The sequence below is a fragment of the Macaca fascicularis genome, chromosome 12, assembly GCF_037993035.2.
Source record: "Macaca fascicularis isolate 582-1 chromosome 12, T2T-MFA8v1.1".
Taxonomy (NCBI): Eukaryota; Metazoa; Chordata; class Mammalia; order Primates; family Cercopithecidae; genus Macaca; species Macaca fascicularis.
Window position 1 is genome coordinate 96086118 of NC_088386.1, and position 11894 is coordinate 96098011.

The 11894-nt window shown below is 42.4% G+C and overlaps 1 protein-coding gene and 2 long non-coding RNA genes across 32 annotated transcripts in view; 2 read left to right on the top strand and 1 right to left on the bottom strand.

Annotated features, from left to right (window-relative positions):
- Positions 1-1655, top strand: part of SPATS2L (spermatogenesis associated serine rich 2 like) — a 171167-nt gene extending 169512 nt beyond the window's left edge. For all 30 annotated transcript variants that reach the window (XM_065525850.2, XM_074009657.1, XM_005573861.5 and 27 more), the window contains one exon: positions 760-1655. In XM_065525850.2, coding sequence (XP_065381922.1) covers positions 760-1155 — 396 coding nt within the window. In that variant the 3' untranslated portion in view covers positions 1156-1655. The remainder of the gene's footprint in view (positions 1-759) is intronic.
- LOC135966593 (uncharacterized) lies at positions 43-797 on the bottom strand. Its single transcript, XR_010580020.2, has 2 exons — positions 670-797; positions 43-191 (listed from the first exon to the last, which is right to left on the bottom strand). It is a non-coding gene; the product is annotated as an uncharacterized lncRNA (long non-coding RNA).
- A 1227-nt stretch (positions 1656-2882) lies between the features above and the next one.
- Positions 2883-11881, top strand: LOC141408209 (uncharacterized). Its single transcript, XR_012421353.1, has 2 exons — positions 2883-3003; positions 11228-11881. It is a non-coding gene; the product is annotated as an uncharacterized lncRNA (long non-coding RNA).
- Positions 11882-11894: the final 13 nt, after the last annotated feature.

The window sequence follows — 11894 nt, forward strand, 5'->3', positions numbered from 1 at the left end:
TGGAAAATGGGGATGGAGTGAGAACGTATTGTTCCCCTGAAGTCCAGCCGTCTCCGGCTGGACTCTTCTCCGAAGTCCTGCCATCAAGCAGTCCCACTAAAGTCAAGCTGCTTCTCTCCGACTCAGACTGCAGTCTCCGACGTGCAGCTGCTTCTCCTCTTCTCCTCTTCTCTGCTCTGTGCCAGTGGAGCCTGGGATTTTGATGGGTACAGGATGTGGGGTGGGGTGGGCCAGCGGTGGTTTTGGAAAAGGCAACATTTGAGCAGGAAAACAAGAATATAAAGTTCTCACTTTGGGCTTGAGAGTGAGGCTTGGCAAGGGACCCCGCCCTTTTTCTGTCTACAATTTCTGTGCCTCCTGTCCCTCTCAGTCTCTACAGAATGTCTCAGAAATCTCCATAGTACAGGATCATCATTACTCTTCCCCTGGCTTCTATTTTATTCTGCTATAGTTTAAGCATCTTTATGAATTTTATTTGACCCAGTTTTTGAATTGTCTGTCTTAGGCTTCTGTAACCTCTCTTTCAACATCATTTTCTTGCAGTTCCACTTACAAAACAGTCCACTGTTCTTTAAAGATTAATAATTTTATCTGCTTGACCTCATCTTCATGTTTTCTGATTCTTCTGGTGTATTAAAAAAAAAACAAAACACAAAAAAAAAAACTTACCTGTGGCTAGAGATTTGGTTTCCCTGATGTCTACTGGTGTCATCTGTGGCTTGCTGGCATCTGATACTTATCTCTTTTCTTTTTTGGTAGAACGGATCTTCTAACCAAAGACGGAGATTTAATCCACAGTATCATAACAACAGGCTAAATGGGCCTGCCAAGTCGCAGGGCAGTGGGAATGAAGCCGATCCACTGGGAAAGGGCAACAACCGCCACGAACACAGAAGACAGCCGCACAACGGCTTCCGGCCCAAAAACAAAGGCGGTGCCAAAAATCAAGAGGCCTCCTTGGGGATGAAGACCCCCGAGGCCCCGGCCCATTCTGAAAAGCCCCGGCGAAGGCAGCACGCTGCAGACACCGCGGAGGCCAGGCCCTTCCGGGGTAGTGTCGGTAGGGTTTCACAGTGCAATCTCTGCCCCACAAGAATAGAAGTTTCCACAGATGCAGCAGTTCTCTCAGTCCCGGCTGTGACGTTGGTGGCCTGAGCTAGGAGGAAAAAGAGCAGTTTCCACTCAGTTTTGATTCCCTGCCCGAGGTGCTGACCCAATTCGCTGCCAAAAGAGAGTCAATCAGAATATACAAATCCTGTATGGTTGTGTCATCCTCTCTTAATCATTTTTACTAATTCTAATAATCAGCTCTAGCTTGCTTCATAACTTTCATGGCTTTGCTTGATCTGTTGATGCTTTCTCTCATCAAGACTTTGCAGCATTTTAGCCAGGCAGTATTTACTCATTGTTAGCAAAATCAAGATGTGACTGAAGATCAGAGGCTCAGTTAGCAACCTATGTTGTAGCAGTGATGTCAGTCCATTGATTGTCTTTAGAGAGTTAATGTTACAAAAAAAGAATTCTTAATAATCAGACAAACATGATCTGCTGAGGACACATGCGCTTTTGTAGAATTTAACATCTGGTGTTTTTCTGAAAAAATATATATACATATATTGCTTTATTTGAAACAAATTAAAATATGCTGCATTTGACACCTGGCTAGTTTCTTTTATTGATACCCACCTAGTTATTGAATGTACTGTTTAGTGCTTTCAAAAAAAAACTTTAGAGACTAGAGGTTGTGGCGCAAAGCTCTGTATAATAAATACTGTTTCTCTTGAGACAAGTACTTTTTCAGGAAAAAAAACAAAATAAATATATATATATATATATATATATATATATATATATATATATATGCCCTTTCAATTAGATTACACACAAATAGATGGATATGCACCCTGATTGTCTTAGACACACCATGTGGCAGTTGGGCAGTTGGAAACGTTGGTTGCAAGTACCACAAACCTCAGCTGAGCCTAGCTTAAACAATAAGAATGTATTGGTTCAGTGAGTGAAAAGTCCAGTTGGTCCAATTTGATCAGGGTTTCAGCTCTCATCTCTTTTTTTTTTTTCTTTTTCTTTTTTTTTTTTTTGAGACAGAGTCTCGCTCTGTCACCCAGGTGGAGTGCAATGGCAAGATCTCGGCTCACTGCAACTTCCACCTCCTAGGTTCAAGCCATTCTCCTGACGCGGCCTTCCGAGTAGCTGGGATTACAGGCGTGTGCCACCACGTCCAGCTAATTTTTATATTATTAGTAGAGACAGGGTTTCACCATGTTGTCCAAGCTGGTCTCGAACCCCTGACCTCAGGTGATCCACCCCCTTTGGCCTCCCAAACTGCTGAGATTATAGGCATGAGCCACCGCACCCGGCCAGCTCCCATCTCTTGGTTATCTTAGCTCTCCTTTCCTCCTTGGGTTGACATTGCATTCAGAATGATGGCAGAGGGCCACCATACTCTTAAGACTCAAGTCTATTCTCCACACTGTCCAGAGGAGAGAAGTTATCCTAGTAGCTTCTACGTGGAGCAAGTGTCTTTCTCAGAAATTCCAGCAAAGGTCTTGCATACCATTGCTGGTAGGCCTGTCCCTTAAACCAATCATGAAAGAGTGGAGAGAAGTGAATGGGATGAACTAATTTGCATAGACTAATCAGAGCCCACCTCTGGAGCCGCGGTGTGGCCATCTTCCCAGAGTTCCTGAGCTAGATGGAGAAGGGGTACTTCTCAGAAAGGGAAAATGGATACCTGGTGGCCCAAACCCCAAATAGCCCCAGTTCCCCTAACTTTGACTGCAGCGCAGTCCAGTTTGGGTGCTGCTTCCATTGCACTCACATGTGTCCTACAGATTTGTTGGCTACTCACAAGTGCAAATGCTTATTCTCAGCTCAATATTAACATTTTTTCTGGCAACCCAGGTTCACTGGTTCTCCTCCACAGAGCAGCCCCGAGCAGCTGAGCCTGCAAGCCACGGAAGCATCTGTTTCTTCTTTTGCCAGGTACAGGAGGATGTTTGTTCTCTCTCTAGAGAGCTTTCTGAGGTCTCTGGGTGTACCCAGAGATTTAATAGGAATTCTAAATGTTGTCACATTCCAGGAAGGAAGGAAGAGTTGTTCGTTCAAATAAGAAAGATAAATGTTCTGCGCTGTAGGCCCTGTTTACCCCATCTGAGGCCCTGAATTTATATATTACAAGACAGAAGGATTTTACACAGTTTTTTATGTAGCAAGATTTTGCTTGCACTGAAAAATATCATTGTAAATGTGACCACTTTAAAGATGAGTCAAGTAATTCTTCGAACAGGGAAAAAAATGAATTTGCCAGGTCAGGAGTGCACCTGCCTTTGTCAGAGTCGAACCCAACCACTCTTGACCTCGACTCACTCCCTCAGGGTTAAGAAAGCCCAAACACATTCCTGAGCACAGAACAAATACTCCCATGTCACTGAAAAGAAACAAAAGAATGCTGACAAGTGCTCAGACCTGATTACATTTTTTCCAATATTTTTGCCTTTTTTTTTTTGAGACAGGGTCTTGCTCTATCACCTAGGCTGGAGTGCGTGATCATTTCTCACTACAGCCTTGAACTCCTGGGCTCAAGCCATCCTCAGCCTCCCAAGTAGCTAGGACTACAGGTGTGCACCACAACGTCCCAGGTAATTTTTTTTAATTTTTAGTAGAAACGAGGTCTCAATGTGGTGCCCAGGCTGGTCTTGAACTCCTGAGCTCCAGTGATCTTCCTGCCTTGACCTCCCAAAGTGTTAGAATTACAGGTATAAGCCACCTCACCTGGCTGGTTTTTGCCTTTCTTATAGACCCTGGGCATGTGAGCATTTATTAATTTGCATTTTTGAAACAGTAATTTCAATATTTTAGTGCCAGTGTCAGGCCACTTAAACACTATATTACATATCTTCATCTGTCTGGTGGAACTATTGGTGTGATCCTAGAGAACTGAGTCCTATTCTGCCATTCATTTAAAGTGTTTTAAATTCTAATCTCTCTACTTAATGCACAGGAGTCAAAAGAATAGATTCTTCTCTCTTAAACATTTGCTTAGTAGAGGTTAAAATAGTTTAATACTCATGAAGATCGAATAACTTCAAACTCACATTGTAGCACATAGATCTTCCACCAAGACTTCATCTGTGAAATCCACACTTCCCTGTTGGGTTCCCAATTACATTCCAAATTTACATTTCTTTTGAGAATCTCTGCATACTCCAGCTCTGTCTAGAAGTGCTTAATGCAGCAAGACACAAAGTTAAACGCAAATTACTGCAAAATTCACCCTCAATGGAGGACTAGAAACACAACATGTCCAATTTAAAGCTCAGTTCACAAGCAGTCCAATTCTGCTGGCTTCAAAAAGAGACTCTAATTAAACATTCTTAGGGAAGGACATCATATGAGGTTAATGGGAAACGTTACCAGATTAAAAGCAGTTTTTTGCCAAAGTAACATTTGGAAATTCTGACTCTCTGAAAGCCTTGATTTGAACCTCAAACTTGATTTCACCGTAAGAAGTGGGGATCAAGGGCCTGCCCAGTTCTTTTCCTAGACCAGTTCGGTGCTCCCCACCCCCTCGCAGGCACAGGTCCGCAACCAGATAGGGAGATGCCTGATTTCAGGCTACCTTTGACAAAGCTTTCTCCCTCCCTCCCTCCCTCCCTCCCTCCCTCCCTCCCTCCCTCTGCAGGCTGCATCCCACGCTGCCTGCTTAAAGCGCCCTCATGTGTCTACAGATGGTAAAATGTTTATTTCTCAACAGACATTACAGTGATAGCATCCAATGACCTATGTAACGGCACCCTTTTTTGCCATACTTGTTTTTTGAGACGGAGTCTGGCTCTGTGGCCCAGGCTGGAGTGCAGTGGCCGGATCTCAGCTCACTACAAGCTCCACCTCCCTGGTTCACGCCATTCTCCTGCCTCAGCCTCCCGAGTAGCTGGGACTACAGGCGCCCACCACCATGCCCGGCTAATTTTTTGTATTTTTAGTAGAGACGGGGTTTCACCGTGTTAGCCAGGATGGTCTCGATCTGCTGACTTCGTGATCCACCCGCCTCGGCCTCCCAAAGTGTTGGGATTACAGGCGTGAGCCACCGCCCCCCGACCCCAGTCACTTGTTCTTAAATTTCTTACGCAAACTATAAAATAGCAAAAGACCAAAAAAAAAAAAAAAAAAAAAAAGGAAAAAAAGCAATTCACCTAATACATTGTTCCAGCATTTCCTTGAAAGTACTGACCCATCTCAATGGCTCTGCTTTTGTGAGAAAATTATGAAGAGTTGCGAAGTACTAGTGATTCTCTTGTTACTGAGCTAAGAATTTGAAGCATAATTTAAATACTATTCTTTACAATCCATTATGAGGATTTAAAAAACCTTTTTGCTTCTTTAATACATTCTAACAAAGTTTTCTGTTTATTCTTAGTTTCAAAGAACCAGGTCCCCAGTCCTGGGAGGCTGCTCCACTGGCGGAGCCCAGTGTTTAATCTCATTACAGCAGCCCCGCAGGCAAAGGCTCTCTGGTCTGAATCTAGTCTTTCTATCTGAGAAATACACAATGCTGCTCTCATCACTCAAGGTTCTTACACATTAATGATTAATTATCAGAAGCCCCTTTGTCTGAGAACTCTTTTTTCCCACAGCTCAGAGGAGCTTCTGGGGCTGCCACTAAATTCCAGTTTCATAGGAAGAATTGCCACAAACAAATTTTACAGAATAATGAGTATATTCTAAAGCAAATTTGTCTGAGAAATTATGTAGACTTCTGGCAAAAAAAAAAAAAATTCAGAAGCATGTCTGTGAGACAATGGCCAAAGAACTTCTACAAAAAAATAGCAGTGTAAAAAAAAAAAAGATATCCATTTCTTATTCTTTTTTTTTTTTTTTTTTTGATAGGGTTTTATTCTGTAGCCCAGGCTGGAGTGCAGTGGTGCAATCACAGCTCACTGCAGCCTCCACCTCCTGGGCTCGAGCGATTCTCCAGCCTCAGCCTCCCAAGTAGCTGGGACCAGAGACACGTGCCACCACACCTGACTAATTCTCGTATTTTTAGTAGAGATGGGGTTTCGCCATGCTGCCCAGGCTGGTCTTGAACTTCTGAGCTCAGGCAATCTGCCCACCTTGGCCTCCCAAAGTTCTGGGATTACAGGTTTGAACCATCACGCCCAGCTATCCTGTTTTTAACTTCAGATACTTAGATTTGAATTCAATTTAATTGTTCCTAGTCCTCTGAAAGAACCCGCTTTCTGTAAGTTACCATCATTGTGTAACAAGTCAGCCAATAACATCATTACTCCTCTGCCAACACCTGACATATAGTAGGCACTCAAGGAACACTGATTAGAAGAGAGAGAAGATATGAATAGGTAACCAACTCCAATACCTCCAGAAAATTCTGGAGTCTAAATGACTTGTGCAGAGTAACCCAGTAAAACAATCCTAGAGCAAACAGGAGAAGAGAGCAGAGCAGCTGAAGTAACCGACCCTCAAAGTCACCTGTCTGGATTCCAGCACTGTCTCCACCACCTCCTGGCTGTGTAAACCTGGGCACATTTGTAAACATCTCCTTACCTTGGTTTGTCCATAGGTGAATGGGGCAAGTAACTGGAACTACCTCACAGAGTTGTTATGAAGATTGAATAGTTAATATTTGCAAAGCATTAGGAATAATGCCTGGCACTTTATATAGATCCCAGGCAGGAGACAGTAACCACAGAATAATTTGCTAGGGAAGCTTTATCAATGTATATGGGGAAGATAGATCGACAGAAATAACTGGTAACAGATTAGCTACTAAAGGGTAAGAACTCTGAAGACAACAGGAATCGCTGATACAGGGACTAGTCACTACTAGAGGCGAGACAGAGTACCCAAGAAACGAATAAGCTTGAAAGAGCTTTCCCCCACCCTCAAGGCTGACACTGGGCCTTATTGGAGAGGGTGCAGCTGTGGCCACTGGAGGATGGAGCAGCTTGCTGAGGTGTTGCAGGCTGGAGCTGGCAAGCTGGAAGCCACTCAGATTCACCAGGAATCCACCTGCAGGGGTGCCATTAAACCTGCTGGAACTCCAGCTGGAACACCAGCAAAACTCACCTGGAAACCACACACAGGAGTGTTGTTGAATTGTCTGTGGAGCCGGCAGGGAGGCCCACTCAAAAGGAAGCTGCACGAGGCAGTGCTCGCTGAGGGTGAAAGCCACTGAATATCCCACACTGGGACCAAGCACTGCAGCAGCAAGACCCGGGATGCACCCTGAACCTGGAAGAAAAGGGCCCTTCTGCAGTGTCCCACCAATGACAAAGCTTAACATCATGCCAGCTGGTGAGAGAGAAGTGTTTACAGGGTCCAGCTCTAGTATCACAAGGAGCACAATAAAAAGTGGATTTGGAAGCAAGAGGCAATGAATTGATAACAAACATATCCTTAGTAAGCTCTATAAGAATATTTGACCAGGCCAGGTGCAGTGGCTCATGTCTGTAATCCCAGCACTTTGGGAGGATGAGGCAGGTAGATCAGCTGAGGTCAGGAGTTCAAGATCAGCCTGGCCAGCATGGCAAAACCCCGTCTCTACTAAAACTACAAAAATTAGCTGGGCTCGGTGGTGGGCCCCAGTAATCCCAGCTATGTGGGAGGCTGAGGTAGGAGAATCACTTGAATCCAGGAGGTGGAGGTTTCAGTGAGCCAAGATTGCGCCACTGCACTCCAGCCTGGGCAACAGAGTGAGACTGTCTCAAAAAAAAAAAAAGTGTTTGATCAATAGAATAAATAGCTATGTAGCATACAGAAGACTTGAGTCCTATCTAGTTCATCTCTGGGAATAGGAGTAGCAAGCTCCTATAAGAGCAGACCTAGCGTTGTGCTTAGGGGCCCGGACTCTGGAGTAAGATGACATGGATGTGAATCCTAGCTTTGCCTTCTGCTAGCAGCTGGACAGCTCACTTAACCCCTCTGTGCTTCCGTTTCTCCATCTGTAAGATGGGGATGATAATAATGCCCACCTGCATCATAGGGTTAGCATATTAAATAAGTTTATAAAGAATTAGAAGAGTACATCTTACCTTTTATTAGGTAGTTGCTTGGTCAGAACAGCAAGTGAAAATGTTCCAAATTTTATGCCAAAACCAGAAATGTAATTGGGAGCTTAAAGGATGGAGTTTTTAAAAACGAGACATCCTTCCTTCTGTATCATCCTCCCCGTCAATTCCCATGGCTCTACTCATGCCTATGATTGACAGCTCCGATGTTTTCTTGCTGATCCACAGCCCCTGATTAGGAGAGGCAGTTAATCTGCTCAAGTTAAGTCACCCAGTTAGAGCAATGGTTCTCAACTGGGGATAACAGATGCACCCCCCGACCCCAGGAGACATTTGGAAAAGTCTGGAGATATTTTTTATTGTCACGACTGGGGCAGGAGTGCTAGCCAGGGATGCTGCTAAACATCCTATAATGCACAGTATAATCCTAACAATAAAGAATTATTTGGTCTAAAATGTCAATCAAGCCACTGTTGAGAAACCCTGATCTAGAGGGTACAGGGGTTTGGAGAAAGGAGACAGAAGTTGAGTAGATGAGCCAGGACATGTTTCCTTGATTCCTCCAGCTATGCTGGGTTCTTGGCTCGTTCAGCCTCGGTGACCAGCTCCAGACTGTCTGACCTATAGCTGGGTCTAAAATGTACAATTTCTGATGTCCCTGGACTACTAGTGTCATCTCCATAGAAACCGAATGCCCAGGTCTTCCACACCAGGAAATGAGGGAATAGATTCTTGAAAGAGCTGCTATTGAAACAAAACTATTCAAAACCTTAAGAAATCTTGGCAGAAGGCAGTTTGCCTTTTCTCATCATTAGCAAATATTCTACCTTTTTCTTTCCATGACAGGCTCTCTGTTTGAAACAAGTCTCTCTTCTAAGCCCCAGGCCCCCCAGTTCATACCTGGAGCTCAGCAGAATTTTACTAAGGCAATGAGGGTTTTAGGGTGGAAGAAGCAAATGAAAAGCATGAGAAACAACGTTATAAAATGAAAAGCTGTTAAATAAACAAGCAGGACAGAATACTGACTGACAGTTACTATAAAATTCTATTTGTCTTAGCCACAGCCTAAATCAGAAGCCATTTAGCTAGCAAATATAAAACATGTATGGGCTGTCTGAGGCAACACATGTGAACAAAGAAAAATTAGCTTTTCTCTAACAATGTAAACCATATGTCTCTTATGAGGCTGAGAAGAATATAAGTGAAAATGGCTGCTTTGAGACTGCACCACCAACCAAATTGAAATATGAAATTCTGGAAACAGCTGGAAAGCAATTTTTTTTTCCTGTTAGCTATTTATGATGTTTCTGTTTTTGGCTGTCCTACACGTTTGAAACCCTGCATACTAACTGCGGCCCTCAACAAAGAACCACTCATCTACTCACTGTCTCCTGACTGGGGAATCAGTAACTTGTTGATAGTTTTCAAGAGAGACTTTCAACATATGGAAAAGACAGAATTTTTCATAATTAAAAAGTTCCTGGTTAACTTTCAAAAACACACATGTAAGTCATTTGAAAATACTTTTCATTTGCTATAATAGAAGCTCTTTCCCTATGTTTTACCAAGTTCATACTTTCTATTTAGTCTCCAACCAACATCCTACCAAATATAGATCAAAGCTATTGAAAGGGCCTGCAGATGTAACATAATCCTATCTAAGGTGATCTCATACTCATATAAATGTCGGCATTCTTCCCTTTACCGAACAACTTGCCACCACAGGCCTTGTGCACATTCAAAATGCGTTTAAATCAAAGGTTTTCTATGAACAATTTCTCAAGTAAAGCCGAACATGCTTGTATGTTAATTCCTGCTGTAAAAGTCAAGGTATAGCTGGTCAGTCATTATACTGTATTTAACCATGGACTGGAAAGTGAATCAACAATTTTTTTTTAATGTTAGCACTTGCTAAGGAAGCAATGGGATTCAGTCTGTGAATGAAAAAGAACTTACATCAGCACGGGAGATGCACTGAATTAGGAGCAGGGAGGCCAGACCTCTGCTTTCCTCTCTGGAAAGTCAGGAAGCATCAGCCACGGATCTGATGATGCATGTCTCTAAATTACTTCAAACAACACGAAAAGTTACGTAACTGTTATGGTCATTACCAATAGTAATTGTGGTCATTAGCAATATTCACTGTCTCAAGGAATTTTCAAAAGCACCTCCTTTGTTACCCTGACAGTAAGGGGAACAGAGGGGAACTGCAAGGTCAAAAAGCAGTTTCCACACCCTCTGAAGATTGCTATCAGATACATTTTCTAAAATAATTTGGAGATAGGAGGTGGCCCTCAACTGTTCAGAAATGTATTAAAGGCCTACTGTGTACCAGACTCTAGAGGGACAGAAACAACAGTCCCTGTTTAGTAGAAGACAGTCACATAATCTAATATTTTCCTGCTCAAAAACTTCAAATATTGAGGAAATTCACACTTTTACTTCCTCCCTCTAGCTTTTCAGTGATGCAGTGTAGTTCTGCAGAAATCAGATAATGGGGCTAAAATGTGTACACTCCCTATTGTGTAGCCTTAACTTTTCTGAAACTCATTTTCTTTGTCTTTAATCTCAACACTTGGGGAGACCAAGGTGGGAGGATGGCTTGAGGCCAGGAGTTTGAGAGTACCGTGGGCAACATAGTGAGACCTCATCTTTACAAAAAAAGTTTTTTTAATTGGCCGGGTATGGAGTACATGCCTGTAGTCCCAGCGAGTTACTCCGGAGGTTGAGGCAGGAGGATTGCTTGAGCCCAGGAGTTGAAGGCTGCAGTAATCCAAGATTGTGCCACTGCATTCTAACCTGGGTGACAGAGCAAGACCCTGTCACTATAAAAAAAAAGATTTGAAAAATTTGAAAGAAATGTAAAAAGCAATGAAATCACATATGTGAAAATACTTGCTAAATTCTAATAACATAAGGCATTATTAACAAAACAAATCCTTCATTAGGTCCCCACTGCCAGCCTTAGGCTATCCATGACACAACTAACCAGTTTTAATCAGGGCAAACCTGTTTGCAACACAGATTATGTGAAAGGGTATAGTCACTAACCTTTTTTTAAATATATGAACAATACTTAAATATCCTACTAATCATTAAGTATTTCTAAGTGCCTCCTGATCCAACTTTATAAACCTACTTCTCAAATCACTATTTATAAAGCTTTCATTTTTTTTTTTTAGGAAGAGCAATGGGTTATGATGAATTACCAACGCTTTTAGTGTTTGCACAGTCTGGTATTAAGAAAAATGTTTTTCCATGTAAAGTGAAGCTAGCCACCAGGAAACCACACCCAAGTAATGTTTATGTTACTCGAGCATGCTGAATTTGACTTTGACTCCTGATATCCATAAGGGTGCATCTTCCCCTTCCCTACTGCAGCTGTCCCGGCCTTCAGTAGATATTCAAAGTCACTCCTCTTACAAAGACTAAGTGTGCTGAATGGATTTCCCTTAAACTACTTGATGCAAAGAAATGGAGGATGTCAACAGAATCACCCATGATTAATCATCAACATGTTTCCTGTCTAGCAACTCAAAATGTCCTAAATCAAGCAATACTAATAATGTCCAGATTGGTACTTCTGAAAATTCACTTGGTCTTTGATTTCCACAATGCCTGGATTCTCTATAATAGCATTTTCAAAAGTAACTGAATATTTTATATATTCCATAGGACAGTCATGGATCTTCAATTAAGTAATCACTTTTTCTAGCAAAGTAAGCAAGCTATCTAGTTATCCAAAATTGATTTAGTTATGTCATGCTTTATCTGCACAAGAAAGCAATTTTGTAAGTGAAAACGGATAACCTAAATAAACTAATAAGTTTTCAAACTACTAAAGGGCTC